Source organism: Furipterus horrens, unplaced genomic scaffold, assembly GCF_987537825.1.
Source record: "Furipterus horrens unplaced genomic scaffold, mFurHor1.1.pri manual_scaffold_11, whole genome shotgun sequence".
NCBI lineage: Eukaryota > Metazoa > Chordata > Mammalia > Chiroptera > Furipteridae > Furipterus > Furipterus horrens.
The window spans coordinates 95,709,006-95,721,978 of NW_028327181.1; the positions used below are offsets into that span (position 1 = coordinate 95,709,006).

The 12,973-nt window shown below is 53.1% G+C and overlaps 1 protein-coding gene across 1 annotated transcript; it reads left to right on the forward strand.

Annotated features, from left to right (window-relative positions):
• Positions 1-278: 278 nt before the first annotated feature.
• On the forward strand, positions 279-12,545 carry COG1 (component of oligomeric golgi complex 1). Its single transcript, XM_090291283.1, has 14 exons — positions 279-638; positions 3,134-3,375; positions 3,522-3,703; positions 3,847-4,017; positions 5,796-5,952; positions 6,510-6,720; positions 7,086-7,877; positions 8,397-8,543; positions 9,011-9,172; positions 9,976-10,103; positions 10,555-10,663; positions 11,072-11,181; positions 11,278-11,356; positions 12,393-12,545. The coding sequence occupies exons 1-14, from the start codon at positions 330-332 to the stop codon at positions 12,528-12,530; spliced, it is 2,937 nt and encodes a 978-aa protein (XP_090147409.1). The 5' UTR covers positions 279-329; the 3' UTR covers positions 12,531-12,545.
• Positions 12,546-12,973: the final 428 nt, after the last annotated feature.

Consider the following 12,973-nt stretch of genomic DNA (forward strand, 5'->3'; position numbering starts at 1 on the left):
AGCGCGCTGAGGAGTCCTGACAACCAGCCGGCGGTGCTTGGTTACGATAATTAACTCCCACGAGGAAAGGCTCCACCTGCGCGGGGAAGGGCTTCCGATCCCCGAGAGGCTGGGCCCGCGGACTGCCAGCCTTGGGGATCTAATTTAACCACATGGGCTCCCTTTTTAAAAATGCCGCGCCAGGGGTCAGCCGTCCATCGCCCACCCGGAACTAGCCGGGGTCAGCAGCGGGGGAAGTACTTCCGCCCCTAACCAAGATGGCGCCCGCCCCCGCCCCGCGACGGGGCAGCGGGACGGAAGTGAGCTGCTGGGTGGCTGACGGGGCCACCATGGCGGCCACGTCGTCCGCGCTGAAGCGGCTGGATCTACGCGACCCCGCGGCGCTTTTCGAGACACACGGAACGGAGGAGATCCGAGGGCTGGAGCGCCAGGTTCGGGCCGAGATTGAGCACAAGAAAGAGGAGCTGCGGCAGATGGTAGGCGAGCGCTACCGCGACCTGATCGAGGCTGCCGACACCATCGGCCAGATGCGCCGCTGCGCCGAGGGGCTGGTGGACGCCGTGCAGGTCACCGACCAGTACTGCGCCCGTCTCCGCCAGGCGGGCTCGGCCGCGACCCTGCCGCCGCGGGACCTGCAGGTCAGCCCCGCCCCGCAACCCGGCCGTCCCCGCGGGTCCTTCCCGCCCCCCGCCGCGCCCTCACCTGCGTTTGGGAGGAGCCTGCCGCCCCTCTGGGGGCTCCTCTGCTAAGGGACGTGGCCGGCAGCCCTTCCCCTTGCTGCTGCTCCGTCCCCCAAGTCATCCGGCGCCTTCCCTGCCTTCCGGGCCCCGATTCCCTCACCTCACTCGTGGGTCCCCTGGGCTCCCTCGTCCGACATTAGAGGAAAACCCCAGGGGTTTCCTTGCCTGACAGCTCAGCCCGTTCCCTATAGGCCATTTCCTGGCGTTATTCTTAGAGCAGATTTCTCCTTCATGTTGACATTCCTCATCCCCGTCTTCCTCCACCTCCACCCCATTCCCAAGAATAACCTCCCCAATCCCAAATAGCTCTTCCATCCGTTGTTGGAGGATCGTACCAGCGTCAGGCCATCACCTTTTAATAGCAGAACATCTCCCCTTAGAGAACTAAAGTTATTCAAGCAGGTTGTCCCAAGCACTCTCCCACCCCCCAGCCCCGCAGCATTTGGTGTTCCTAAAGAGTGTTGACTTAGGGACAAGGAGCCAAAGTGAAAGGTCACAGAGGGCCAGAAAGGAAAACAAGGAATTCCTTCTTAACCATTTGAGGGAAGAACCTTACAGCCACAGCCGAGGAGAAACTGCGCAAGTACAACGTAGCTCCATTTTGGACGTTTTTAATACAACCTGGGTTTTAGAGGAATTCGGCTCAGGAGGTGGGACCCACAGCATGGAACCATAGAAGGGTGAAAATTGCTAGTTTTTCCAATGAGCACCCTCATCCCCCTGTAAGCTGTGCACTAAGTATATGTCACCATAACTGAGTCACGCTTCAAGGTCTGATAGTAAATTAACTTGTACTATACCTGACTTTAGAAGTGTATTTATTTTTTCTAGTTGTTGTATCTGACTTACAACAAACACACATAACTTTGAGTGCCTTTCTTCAAGGCACAAGGACACAGAAGGCCCCCAGTTCCTGCTCTCACAGAGCTTACAATCTAGTCGAACTAAATCCATGGAAAGTTGATAAGAAAAATGTAATTTACAGTAGCAGGAGAAAACATGTTAGGATAATGGTGGTTGGTTCCCAAAAGTGTGCACATTTACCATAAGAATTCTGAAGGAAGTCGCGTAAGACTTGGGTCTTTCTCAGTAAAGACGGGCCTTAAGGACAGATGAGACTCGGAATGTGGGTCTGAAGTATGTAAAGACAATTAAAAACTGACAATTTGATTAAAGCAGGGTTTCTCAACCTTGGCGCTACTGGCATTTGGGGCATTCTTTGCAGTCGCAGCTGTCCTGAGCGTTGCAGGATGGTTAGAAGCATCCCTGGCCTCCATCCACTAGATTCCGGTAGCACTCTCCCCTCCCCCATTGGGATAATCAAAAATATCTCCACATACTGCCCGCTGTTCCCCGAGAGATGGAATCACCCCTCTACCCTACATGTGAAAACCTGGAAGAAAGTAGTGGAGGGCAAGAACCCCTTGACCACCGGGCTGAGCTGATACTAACCGGCGAGGAGCCTTCCAGAACCAAGCAAAGATAGTATCCAAGTGGCCTTGGAAGAAAGCAAATTTGACAGCAAAGGAAAAGGACAGACTGGAGGGAGTCGGGAATGGACACAGCACAAGCGAAATGTTTTTGGATGAACCTAAGTGTGGGATGGTGCTGACCTGCGCTAGAATCATGGGAGTGGTAACAGAACCTCAAATAGGAGAGATATCAAGAGAACCCCTCAGAAGGCCAGGAGTTTCCCAGGAATTTAGCAGCAGCATGGGGGTATGCACTAAGTTAGACAGGGAGGGGACGGCTAAGATTTGTGTTAGGAAGGTGAATTGAGTTTGAAGTACACGACTATGGAACGGCAGTGAAGCCTGCCGGGCAGCAGCCAGAGAGGCTGCGCTGGGATTCAGGGCAGTGGCGAGCATAGGAATAAAGGTGTGGCAGTGCTGGTCTGCTCAGCGGTGATGCTTGAGCGGAGAGACTCCTGGAGTGAGAGGACAGGAGGTGTGAGGACTGAGCCAGGTGAAGACTGGGCGGAAGGCTGGTGGGGCAGGACAGCCAGCAATGAAGGCCACGATGCGCCCCGAGCAGGAGGAGGAAATGTGGGGAGGCTGAACGTCAGCCAGGGGAAGGGGAAAGCTCACCCGAGGGGGGTCTGTAGGGCTCCGTGCTATGGAGACCACTGAGGGCCGGGCTGTGGGGTGACCCGGTTAAGTTTGCCTCCTGGGACTGAGCAAAGGTGCACCGCCAGGGAGGAAAGCCCCGTGGGACTGCCCGGCACTCCTGACGCCGGCAGTTCTACGGCACCGCACTTCGCTGCCTGGCTGCGTGGCACTGAATCAGGATGAATAAAAGCTGTGAACCCTAATGTGCCCCCACCCTTCTCCCCAAGCCTGCCAAACACCGACCTCGCCTGTGTTTCCTTCTCACGTGCGTGCCTTTGCCTGTAGCCGCAGCCATCCCAGCAGAGGTTCTACAGCACGGCTGCCCAGATCAAGCTCCTCCTAGAAATTCCTGAGAAGATCTGGAGCGCGATGGAGGCCTCTCAGTACCTCCGTGCCACACGGCTGTACCTGCTCTGCTGCCACCTGCACAGCCTGCTCCAGCTGGATTCTTCTGGCTCCCGGTACAGCCCCATCCTCTCCCGGTTCCCCATCCTCATCCGGCAGGTGGCAGCAGCCAGCCACTTCCGGTGAGTGGATCGAGCATCAAGATCTCTGGTGAGGGCCACACTTCACCACTCTAGTTTTTTTATGGAGGATGCCTTGTTTCCTGATGTACCCCGGCTCTTCTCCCACGATGTAAAAAGTGCCCTGGTGACCTTTGTCATCTTTCCAGGTCAACCATTCTGCATGAAAGCAAGATGCTGCTCAAATGCCACGCTGTGTCGGACCAAGCCGTAGCCGAGGCCCTGTGCTCTGTGATGCTCTTAGAAGAGAGCTCCCCTCGCCAAGCCCTGACAGACTTCCTGTTAGCCAGAAAGGCGGCTATTCAGAAACTCCTCAACCAGCCACACCATGGTGGGCGCGGCTTCTTTCTAAAGTTGGGGCCAGCAGCATGGGGATGGAGAAGGACGGGCTGAGGGAGGCTGAAGCCTCCAGAGCACTTTCTGTTGTTAACTTTACTAAAGGGGATTGTTGAAAAGGATGGTTTCTTCTCCTAGGTGCTGGCATCAAGGCTCAGGTTTGCTCCTTAGTGGAGTTGCTGGCCACCACTTTGAACCAAGCGCATGCTCTTTTCTACACTTTACCAGAAGGCCTGCTACCAGATCCATCCCTGCCATGCGGCTTGCTCTTCTCAACTCTGGAGACCATCACAGGCCAGCATCCTACCGGTAAGCTCCCAGCCAAGCTTTTTTATTTTCTGGTTCATTCAACTGATGCTTATTGAACATCTGCCGTCTGCCAGCTACTGTGCTAGGCTCTGGGGATACCGTGGTGAACTGGACAAATATGGACCGCACCTGCAACAGAGGCCACAGTCTAGTGATAGAGGCAGATAGACCTTGAACTCAAAATACACACATACCCATTTAGCATCAATATTGGTCATTACTCTAAAGGTGAAGTACAAGTTGGCTTGGGAGCACTGAATGGAGGGACCTCACCCATGTTACTTTCCCTGGAGAATTGATATTTAAACGGAAGTCTAACAGTTGAATAAGACTTAATCAGGTGAAGAAGGCAAGGAAGAGAGTTCCAGGCAAAGGGACGAGGAAGTGCAAAGGCCCTGAGGCACAGAGGATGTTAGTATTTCTGAGGAACTGAAAGAGAGCAGGTAAGTTTAAGGGGTATTGGGTGATGATGGGAAGAGCAACATGAGAAGAGGTGGCCAGTCTCTCAGATGTGACCAGATAATACAGAGCTGTGTGGACCACACTAGGGAGTTTGGACTTTATCCAGAAGACAGTGGATAGCCTTCAAGGACCTTCCAGCCTGGGTGGTCCTTCTGTTATACGTTCCCATGCATCCTGTACTTTTATCTGGCAGGATTTTTTCCCAGTTGGAATTAAACGCAATTGGTTTTTATGTGGCAGTGGGTCCCCATGGGGCTGGAGTGGATGCTGAGAGCTCACTTAGGAGGCTGTCCCTGTGACCCAGGTGACCAGGGATGGGAGCAGCAGAGATGCAGCTGCCTGGACAACTCAGACATCTGTTTCAGAGACGATCTGGTGGTGGACTGACTGTGCAGGGGTGGGAAGGAGGTGTCCCATGATGAGTTCACAATTGACACCTTAGAATGGGCATGTGAGTGGGCAATCAGCTTTGGGTCCATAGCAGAGCCAGAGGTCTGGCTGGCGGCACAGCATGTGGCTGGTGCATGAAGCCATGGTGAGGCGACGTCATCAGCAAGAAGAGAGGCTGCCAGGGGACCGTGTCTCAGGAAACTCTAGAACTCAAAAGTCAGGTGGCCAAGAGAGCCCCAGAGGGACGAGAAGCAAGCAGAACGCGGCAGCAGCCATGTGGCGGTTTTCAGAGCTGTGTATCGGTCTCATGCTAGCTCATTCGATTTTTCAGCATGCCGTGGCCTCCCTCCAGGTCCTCACATTTATTTAATACAGTCTTCCCTCCTATGAAAGGTGATTATTGACTAAGGTGTCACGCGTGGCATTGGCAAACAAGGACAAGGGACTCAGAAGGACCCATTTCAAACTCAAGAGGGTGCTCGCGCACAGAATACAATGCGTGGGCCTCCCAGGGCGGCCCGTGCCCTTCTGAGTGGTCACCTCTGAAGAGCTGCACCAGCTCCCTCACTGAGCAGGATGCATGGTCGCCGGTCCTTGCCTAGACCTTCAGGGGAGGCAGGAGGACGGTGAGGAGAGGGGAACGTCACCTGCTTTTCGACAACTTACGCTCTGCTCTGCAAATGTCAAGGATGGCACACACCCCGTTCTCTCTCTCGTCCCTATTCCTTTCCTCGCTTCCCCTGCCTTCTTCTCAACCGACTGGATGACCAGAGCTGGGGGCTAAGCTGCCGGCCCCCTGGTGCCGGAGGCCCTGAACATAGCCCATACTTGCTTTTTCCCTCCTTTTCAGGGCTCAGTCTGGTCCATTTTTTAATATGCTATTCAGAGGATGGCCCCGATTTCCTCTCACTTGGCCTTCTCTTTAGAAAAGGGCATCGGTGTTCTGCAGGAAGAGATGAAGCTCTGCAGCTGGTTCAAGCACCTGCCAGCATCCGTCGTGCAGTTCCAGCCCATTCTCCGGACCCTGGCACACCCCATCAGCCAGGAGTACCTGACCGACACGCTGCAGAAATGGATCCACGTGTAAGTAGCCAGAGCTTTCCCGAGGCTGGCAGGCACCCCCCAGGCCGCCTTGTGTGTGGCCATACAAGGGCCAGTGACAAATGAGGGACAAGCCTGATCTCCTGGAGGATGCTCTGCACACCACTCACTAGGTCATGTCAGCTCCTCAGCCGCCTGTCACTACCTTCATGGCCCTCAGCCCCCGCTGTGGGAAAACCAGAACGGAATTGGTCTTTCAAAATCCTATGTAGAGGATTTTAAATTCTCTTTGTGTAAGAGTTCTGCCACTCCTAGACTCTTATTTAGTGCATTGGTTTTGGAAGCCGTTCTGTGGGGCTCTTGACTTCCTTCTAGATACCTCCGGGAAGCAAGGGCGGGCCTGGTGAAAAGCCTGCAGGCCCTGCCCCCCGGTCCAGCCGGAGACGCTGTGTGTATGCAGGTATTTAACTGCTCTGAGATAGGTATATTTATATGTTGGAACCCACGTAAGAGGTTTTCAGATGGAGGCCTGCTCTTTTTCTTAATAACGGTGTGGGTCCACGAACCTAAGGAGGCCCAAGAAAAATGATTTTTTGCAGGTGCAATGAAGACATTAAGAACGGGATCACCAACCTGCTTATGTTCGTGAAGAGCATGAAAGGCCTGGCCGGCATCCGGGACGCCGTGTGGGAGCTACTGACCGACGTGTCTGCCGGTCCGAGCTGGGACGCGGTGTGCCGGCGGCTCCTGGAGAGGCCGCTGCTGTTCTGGGAGGACCTGATGCAGCAGCTGTTCCTGGACCGGTTACAGGTAACGGGGGCAGTCACGTGGTCCGTCTGTTTTATGGCCAGGCCTAGTATGACTTTCTTATCGTCTGGGTTGACACCTCTCACTTCTAAGTGTATTCTTTCCCTGATGACTTACTCCAGGGAGTCCCACAGCGTACCTTCCAAACATGTCTCTTCTGCATATGAACAGAGAGCCAGGCCTCTGTCAGGTGGTCGGGATCGTGTGCCTGTCCATCGATGATGACTTTGTCCCCCGCAAATATCGTGTCATCCTCCTGAGCCAGGAGGAGGACATTCTGGATGCTGGGATAGACGGCCACGTGGTGCTCTGGTTCTGAAACTTCCTGAGAGGAAATGTGATTAGAACTCTTTTTCATCCCCTTTTAGACGCTGACGAAAGAGGGCTTGGACTCCATCTCCATAAGCTCCAGCGAGCTCCTCACTTCCGCTTTGCAGGAGCTCGAAAGCAGCACCAGCAAGTCGCCATCAAACAAGCCCATCCACTTCGAGCACAACATGTCCCTCTTTCTCTGGTCCGAGAGTCCCAGTGACCTGCCCTCGGATGCCGCCTGGGTCAGCGTGGCAAACCGGGCTCAGCTGGCCAGCAGTGGGCTCTCCATGAAAGCCCAAGCCATTAGCCCTTGCGTCCAGAACTTCTGTGTTGCCCTGGACTCCAAACTGAAGGTTAAATTGGAAGACCTCCTTGCTTACCTTCCCTCTGATGACTCGTCGCTGTCCAAGGATGTCTGCCCCGTGCAAGCCAAGAACTGCGCCTTTGACAGGTACGCCGACGCCGGCACGGTGCAGGAGATGCTGCGGAGCCACTCGGTGGCCTGCATCAGGCACATCACGGACTGCATCCGAGCGCAGCTGCAGAGCATCGAAGAAGTCGTGCAAGGCCAGCAGGATGCCCTCGGTGGGGTCAAGCTGCATGCGGTCCTTTTCATGGCCAGACTCTGCCAGTCACTGGGAGATCTGTGTCCTCACCTGAAGCAGTGCATTTTGGGAAAACCTGGGAGCTCGGAGAAACTAGCAAGGGATTCTAGGGCTCTGAAAAAACAGGGGAAGGGGAACGCTGAGAAAGCCCTCTCTACGCAGGCCCAGTGGCAGGAGGTCAAGGACCTCCTCCTGCAGCAGAGCGTGATGGGCTACCGGGTCTGGAGCTCAGCGGTTGTGAAAGTGAGTGACGTTGAACGTGTTCCTTCTGGGCTCACGGGGTCCTCCTCATTTTGTCTCTTTTGTCACAGTCCACTCTTGCCAACCTTGATAAGCTCTTTTAATATAAGGGAATAACAATTCCTATTTCATACTAGTTACTTTCACTTATCTCTGCCACATGGAACAAACGTCAAAACCCTCCCATTCGTTTCTAGCCTGAATTTTATAGACAGAAGCCCTGGATTTTTCCCCTTCCATCTGATGAGAAGGACTCTCTTTGGACAAGGGTCTATATTTTCTGCTCTTCAACCTAAACAGCATGTTCTCTCCGGGTCCCTTCAGAGCTGACATTAGCAGGGTAGTTAGCAACAACATGCCTATTGCCCTCTCGGTACTTTGCCAGCAGAAGAGTGGTGTTTGCCACCTGCCATCCCACCCCTGACCTCTGCACTGAAGCTGGTCTCACAATGACCACAGTGGCTAGAAACAAGCCCCACAGGATCTGAGTGTCCTCTGTGGGTGTTTGCCTTTTATCACCAGGTTTTGGCTCATGGCTTCGCCCAGTCATTGCTTTTCGATGACGCTGGCTCGGTCCTGGCCACGGCCACCAGCTGGGATGAACTAGAAATTCAGGAGGAAGCAGAGTCTGGCAGCTGCATCACATCCAAGATCCGACTCCCCATCCAGGTAGGCCAGGGCCTCGGCCGGTGCCCGGGGCTGGCAGCCTGCTCTGGGGAAAGGAACGGGATTTTAGAAAATCATCAACTGACAGCTTCTGAGGAAGAGCTGCAAGAAATATGTGTAACTTTCTACTGACGGGGGGCATGTGTGAGGGGAGGGGGTAGGGCCAAGTAAAGAGGCTGTTTGAGGAGTCGGTTAATGCTTCTCCCCTTTTGTAACCTGGGCCCCGTGCTAATCAGAGAACCACTCACCCTCAAGGGAACACAGCCACATCAGACAGTGCCATCAGCCAGGTCCACCCTAGACCACCGAGAGAATGACAGCAAATGTCACTTGCATCTGTTAGCTGGTCTGTAAGGGGCTGACTGGAGAGGTCAAGATCTTGGCGTATACACCAGGACAAATAGATCCATATTCACCGCGTCTCACTTAATTGGTGCATGTTGGCGACTCACACGCCTTTGTTCTTGTAGCCGTCCTGGTATGTGCAGTCCTTCCTGTTCAGCTTGTGCCAGGAAATTAATCGGGTTGGAGGCCACGCCCTGCCCAAGGTGACGCTGCAGGAGATGCTGAGAAGCTGTATGGCTCAAGTAGTGGCTGCCTATGAGAAGCTCTCAGAAGAAAAACAAACGAAGGTAGGTGCTTGAAGTTTCCTCCATTGAGCTGAAATGAAACCTTAGCGTCTTCTTGGGTTTGGGCCGTGCATGTCAAGGGTTCCGGGTGTTAAGGGTCACCGAGCCCAGGCCACCGAGGTGGCTGCCAACTCTGCAAGTTTAATTACACCCATTCTTAGGGGTCAGGCAGGTCTTCATAAAAAGGCCGCTCAGTACAGTGGGAGGAAGGAAGCCCCAGAGTAACCAAGACCCGCTGCCCAACCTGGGACAGCCACACTCCCCTGGGCTTGGGGCAAGCCATTCACGCCACGGAAACTGCTCGGGGGCCCGGAGGAAGTTGGGAGGATTACAAACAGCCTGTGGCACATGAGGTACTCTTTAAAGGAGTTCCTGTCCCCAAACCTCCACTCCTGTCTCACCGTCTGTGAAGCATTCTGCCCTGGCTGTTTTATTTCCATTTCATTAGTAACAGTTTTAAGATGGGATTACCTCCCGATCTGGGGAAGAACTGGGGTAAGCCTCCTCTCCTGAGGTTCCTCACGTCTCTCCTTCACGCGGGAAGCTTCTTTTCCTTTAAAAGGGCCATCCCCAGCACCCGAGACCTTTTTGTTAGGGCCAGGGGTCTTCTCCCTGCTGTTTGGACTCTTCATTTTCAGACCAAGTCTCTAACCTGTTGTGATGTTGAGATTCAGCTGGCCATGTGGGTATAAAAAGCTTCTGCTTCTGAAATAACAAGCTGTAATTCAACTAAACCACGAAGCTGTTTATTATGCTCATATAAAGTCATCTCCCTTAATGGGCGGGGACGGGGAATTCATCTGCAGAAAGAAGGCGCATTTCCAATGACCCAGAATCGGGCACTGCAGCTGCTTTATGATCTGCGTTATCTCAACATCGTTCTGACACCTAAGGGTGAAGAGGTGAAAAGTGGTCGCAGCAAACAGGACTCCAGGTATCCTCACCCCCCCCCCCACTCTCCAATACAGCCTCTTCCAGATGCAAATCGCCCCTTTCCTGGGGAGCCACCTGCGAGTCACCCTTACTGCACACCGGTCGTGTGTGTTTTAAACAGTAAGCGCTCACATTACCAGCAAGATAAATAGCGACCACCTGCTGGATCAAGTCCACGGCCAAGTGTAGCGAGTGGGCCCTCATTCCTCGTTCTCGTGAGCCAGCCTGCCACCTGTTCGGTACCTTTGAGCTTCAAGTGCCCTCCTTAAAGACAACCTCCCATCAGCTTAAAACTCCGAGGATTACTTGATCACAATGATCAGTGACAAGTGGTACTAACCCAGCAATTAAAGAGAATAAATCCAGTTCCAGGATGTCTACGGCACTCAGATACCAGGAGGTGGGTTTTGTCCTAAAAGTGTGAAGAAGCGTATCACCCTGTCTTTTTGCAGCACCGAGAGAGTGGCTGACTACCTGGAAGCACTCATTGACCCATTCGACCTGGATGTCTTCACACCGCACCTCAACAGCAACCTTAACCGCCTGGTGCAGCGAACTTCTGTGAGTCTCTCAGGGGGGATGATGACCCCGCTCGGACGCTAATGCTCCCGGGCGCTGTGCCCGGAGGGGGAGGAGACGCAGATAGCCGAGTTTAGTTATAAAGACCGGAAGAGGATTAGGTAAAATCTCACGCTGAGGCAACCACGATCTGACCCCCTTTGTTGCAGATAAGGATTATTCAGCTTTTAGCACGGCCTCCGAGGAATAAAATAAGAGCCATGTGACCTCGCAATTCTGACTGGTGCCATGTTAATGGTCATTTTGAAGCGTTAGCACACTGAAAAGAACATTCTCCGAAAGGACAGTTAGAAACAATGAAAGCGGTGATTGGTTGCTAACAGAAGCGATTTTCTTTTAACTGGCCAGTAACAACCCAGCATGCTTTGTACCCCCTTTCTTGTGTGCCAGGTTCTCTTCGGACTGGTTACTGGAACAGAGACTCAGTTCGCCCCCAGGAGCAGTACATTCAACTCCCAAGAGCCTCACAACATACTGCCCCTGGCGTCGAGCCAGATCAGGTAATGAGCCTGCGAGGCACTGTGTGTGTGTGTTGGGGGGGGGGGGGGGCTGGCTTCCTGTTCCTGCTACTGAGGTTCCTTCATCTTGTCTTGGAGGTTTGGGCTTCTTCCGCTGAGCATGACAACCACTCGAAAGGCCAAATCCACCAGCAGAAGCATCCAATCGAAAGCCCAGGTTAGTGCAGAAACCAAGAGGTTCGTCCCTATTGGTCCTGTCCCATCTCCCACCAACCACCACCCAGCTGGCTCCCCTCTTAAAGAATCAATAAAGAACTGAAGGACAAAATGCACTAATGCTGCTTTTAATGGCGGCGCAATATAGAAGTACAAGGTTTTACTAGCTGGAGCCGATAGGTTTAAAAGATGCCCATTTACATTATCAAGTAGCCTCCTAACAGATATGGATCTCAGGCTGCCAAGGCTGTAAAAACTATGCGGGACACGCTGGAGGTCATTCCTTGGTTTCTGCAGGAAGAAAGGGTGAACTCCTAACCCAGTACTGTCGTGATACTTATTTGGAGAAACTGGTTTGTTTTAGTGATGGTTTCATCTTCCATTTCTTTTACTTGGGTGGTAAATAAAAGGAAATTTGCTTCCTCAAGCCTTACATTTTCATGTTAATACGTGTTTTATTTCAGTAGGCTGCCACCCGTTAAGTCTGCAGGAAGGTCCTCGGTATCTCTGCATTGTGTTGTGTACGTGTGTGTTTGAGAGCTCAGATGCTGGCTTCTCACAGCATTTAGTTGTTTGCTTTATTGCTATACAAAATATTAGCAATGAATCCTTTCCATATTCCCTGCCATCAAATCCATTAAGATCCAAAATCCTTGTCAAACATCTGGTTTTAAAACTTGGGAGACAGTAGTAAAAAAAAAGTCCCTGCACAGACCACCCACCCGTGAGCGCCGGCCTGCGCGGCACCGTCCGCCACAACTCTAAACTTCTACTGCGAGCAACTGACCGTTTAAACTCTGTCCGGAGCAGAAGAACAGATCATGGGAAGGAGGTCTGGATTTACCCTCTTCCTACAGTCGTTCTCCTCTTCAGATCTTAGCTGTCCCCGTGCCCTTTACAAATGCCCTGAACGGACCAGAGCTCTCTGTGCTTCTCAGATCTGCTGGGTGTGGTGTGGAGTGGAGTGGAGGGCAGGGTGTGGGCGGGCAGGAGAGTCTGGGTGGGCTCTAAGGCACTTTCCTCTCATACAACGGCAGGTGGTCCCCCCGGAACTCTCCCGAGCAGATGACCCAACGCAGCCTGGCTCCTTATTCAGACAGCTTGTCAGCGAGGAAGAAGACTCATCTACACCTTCATTATTCAAGCTGGGTTGGCTCTCTAGTATGACTAAATAACGGGGGGGGGGGGGGGGGGGGGGGGTTACCCTTCACTCTCCAAATAAATACTACTGCATCATTTCTACTCAAGGTGCCTCTGCTCATTTGTGTCTGAGCCATGCCAGTCTTCCCAGTTTCAGGGGTGGGCTGTGGCCCCCAGTTATTGTTAGGGGGTTAGTTTAAGCCTAAGGTGAGTCCTTGGCCAACGGTCTCACGACACTTGTGACTTCAGACATCAGTTCAGGTAACTTGCCTTTTGTCAGCACTCGACAACGCCTTGATTCTCAACACTACAAGGTGGCGTCATCCATGAGCTCGCACAAGCTGCCACCAGAACGGGTCTGTGAGTAAGACAACATCATTACATGTTTCTTGACTGTCGGAACTGCAGTGTTCTCTACCGAGTCTGAGATGTAGGCTCTGGAGCAATGACGGTGACAGAGGTTATCTGGGTACACAAG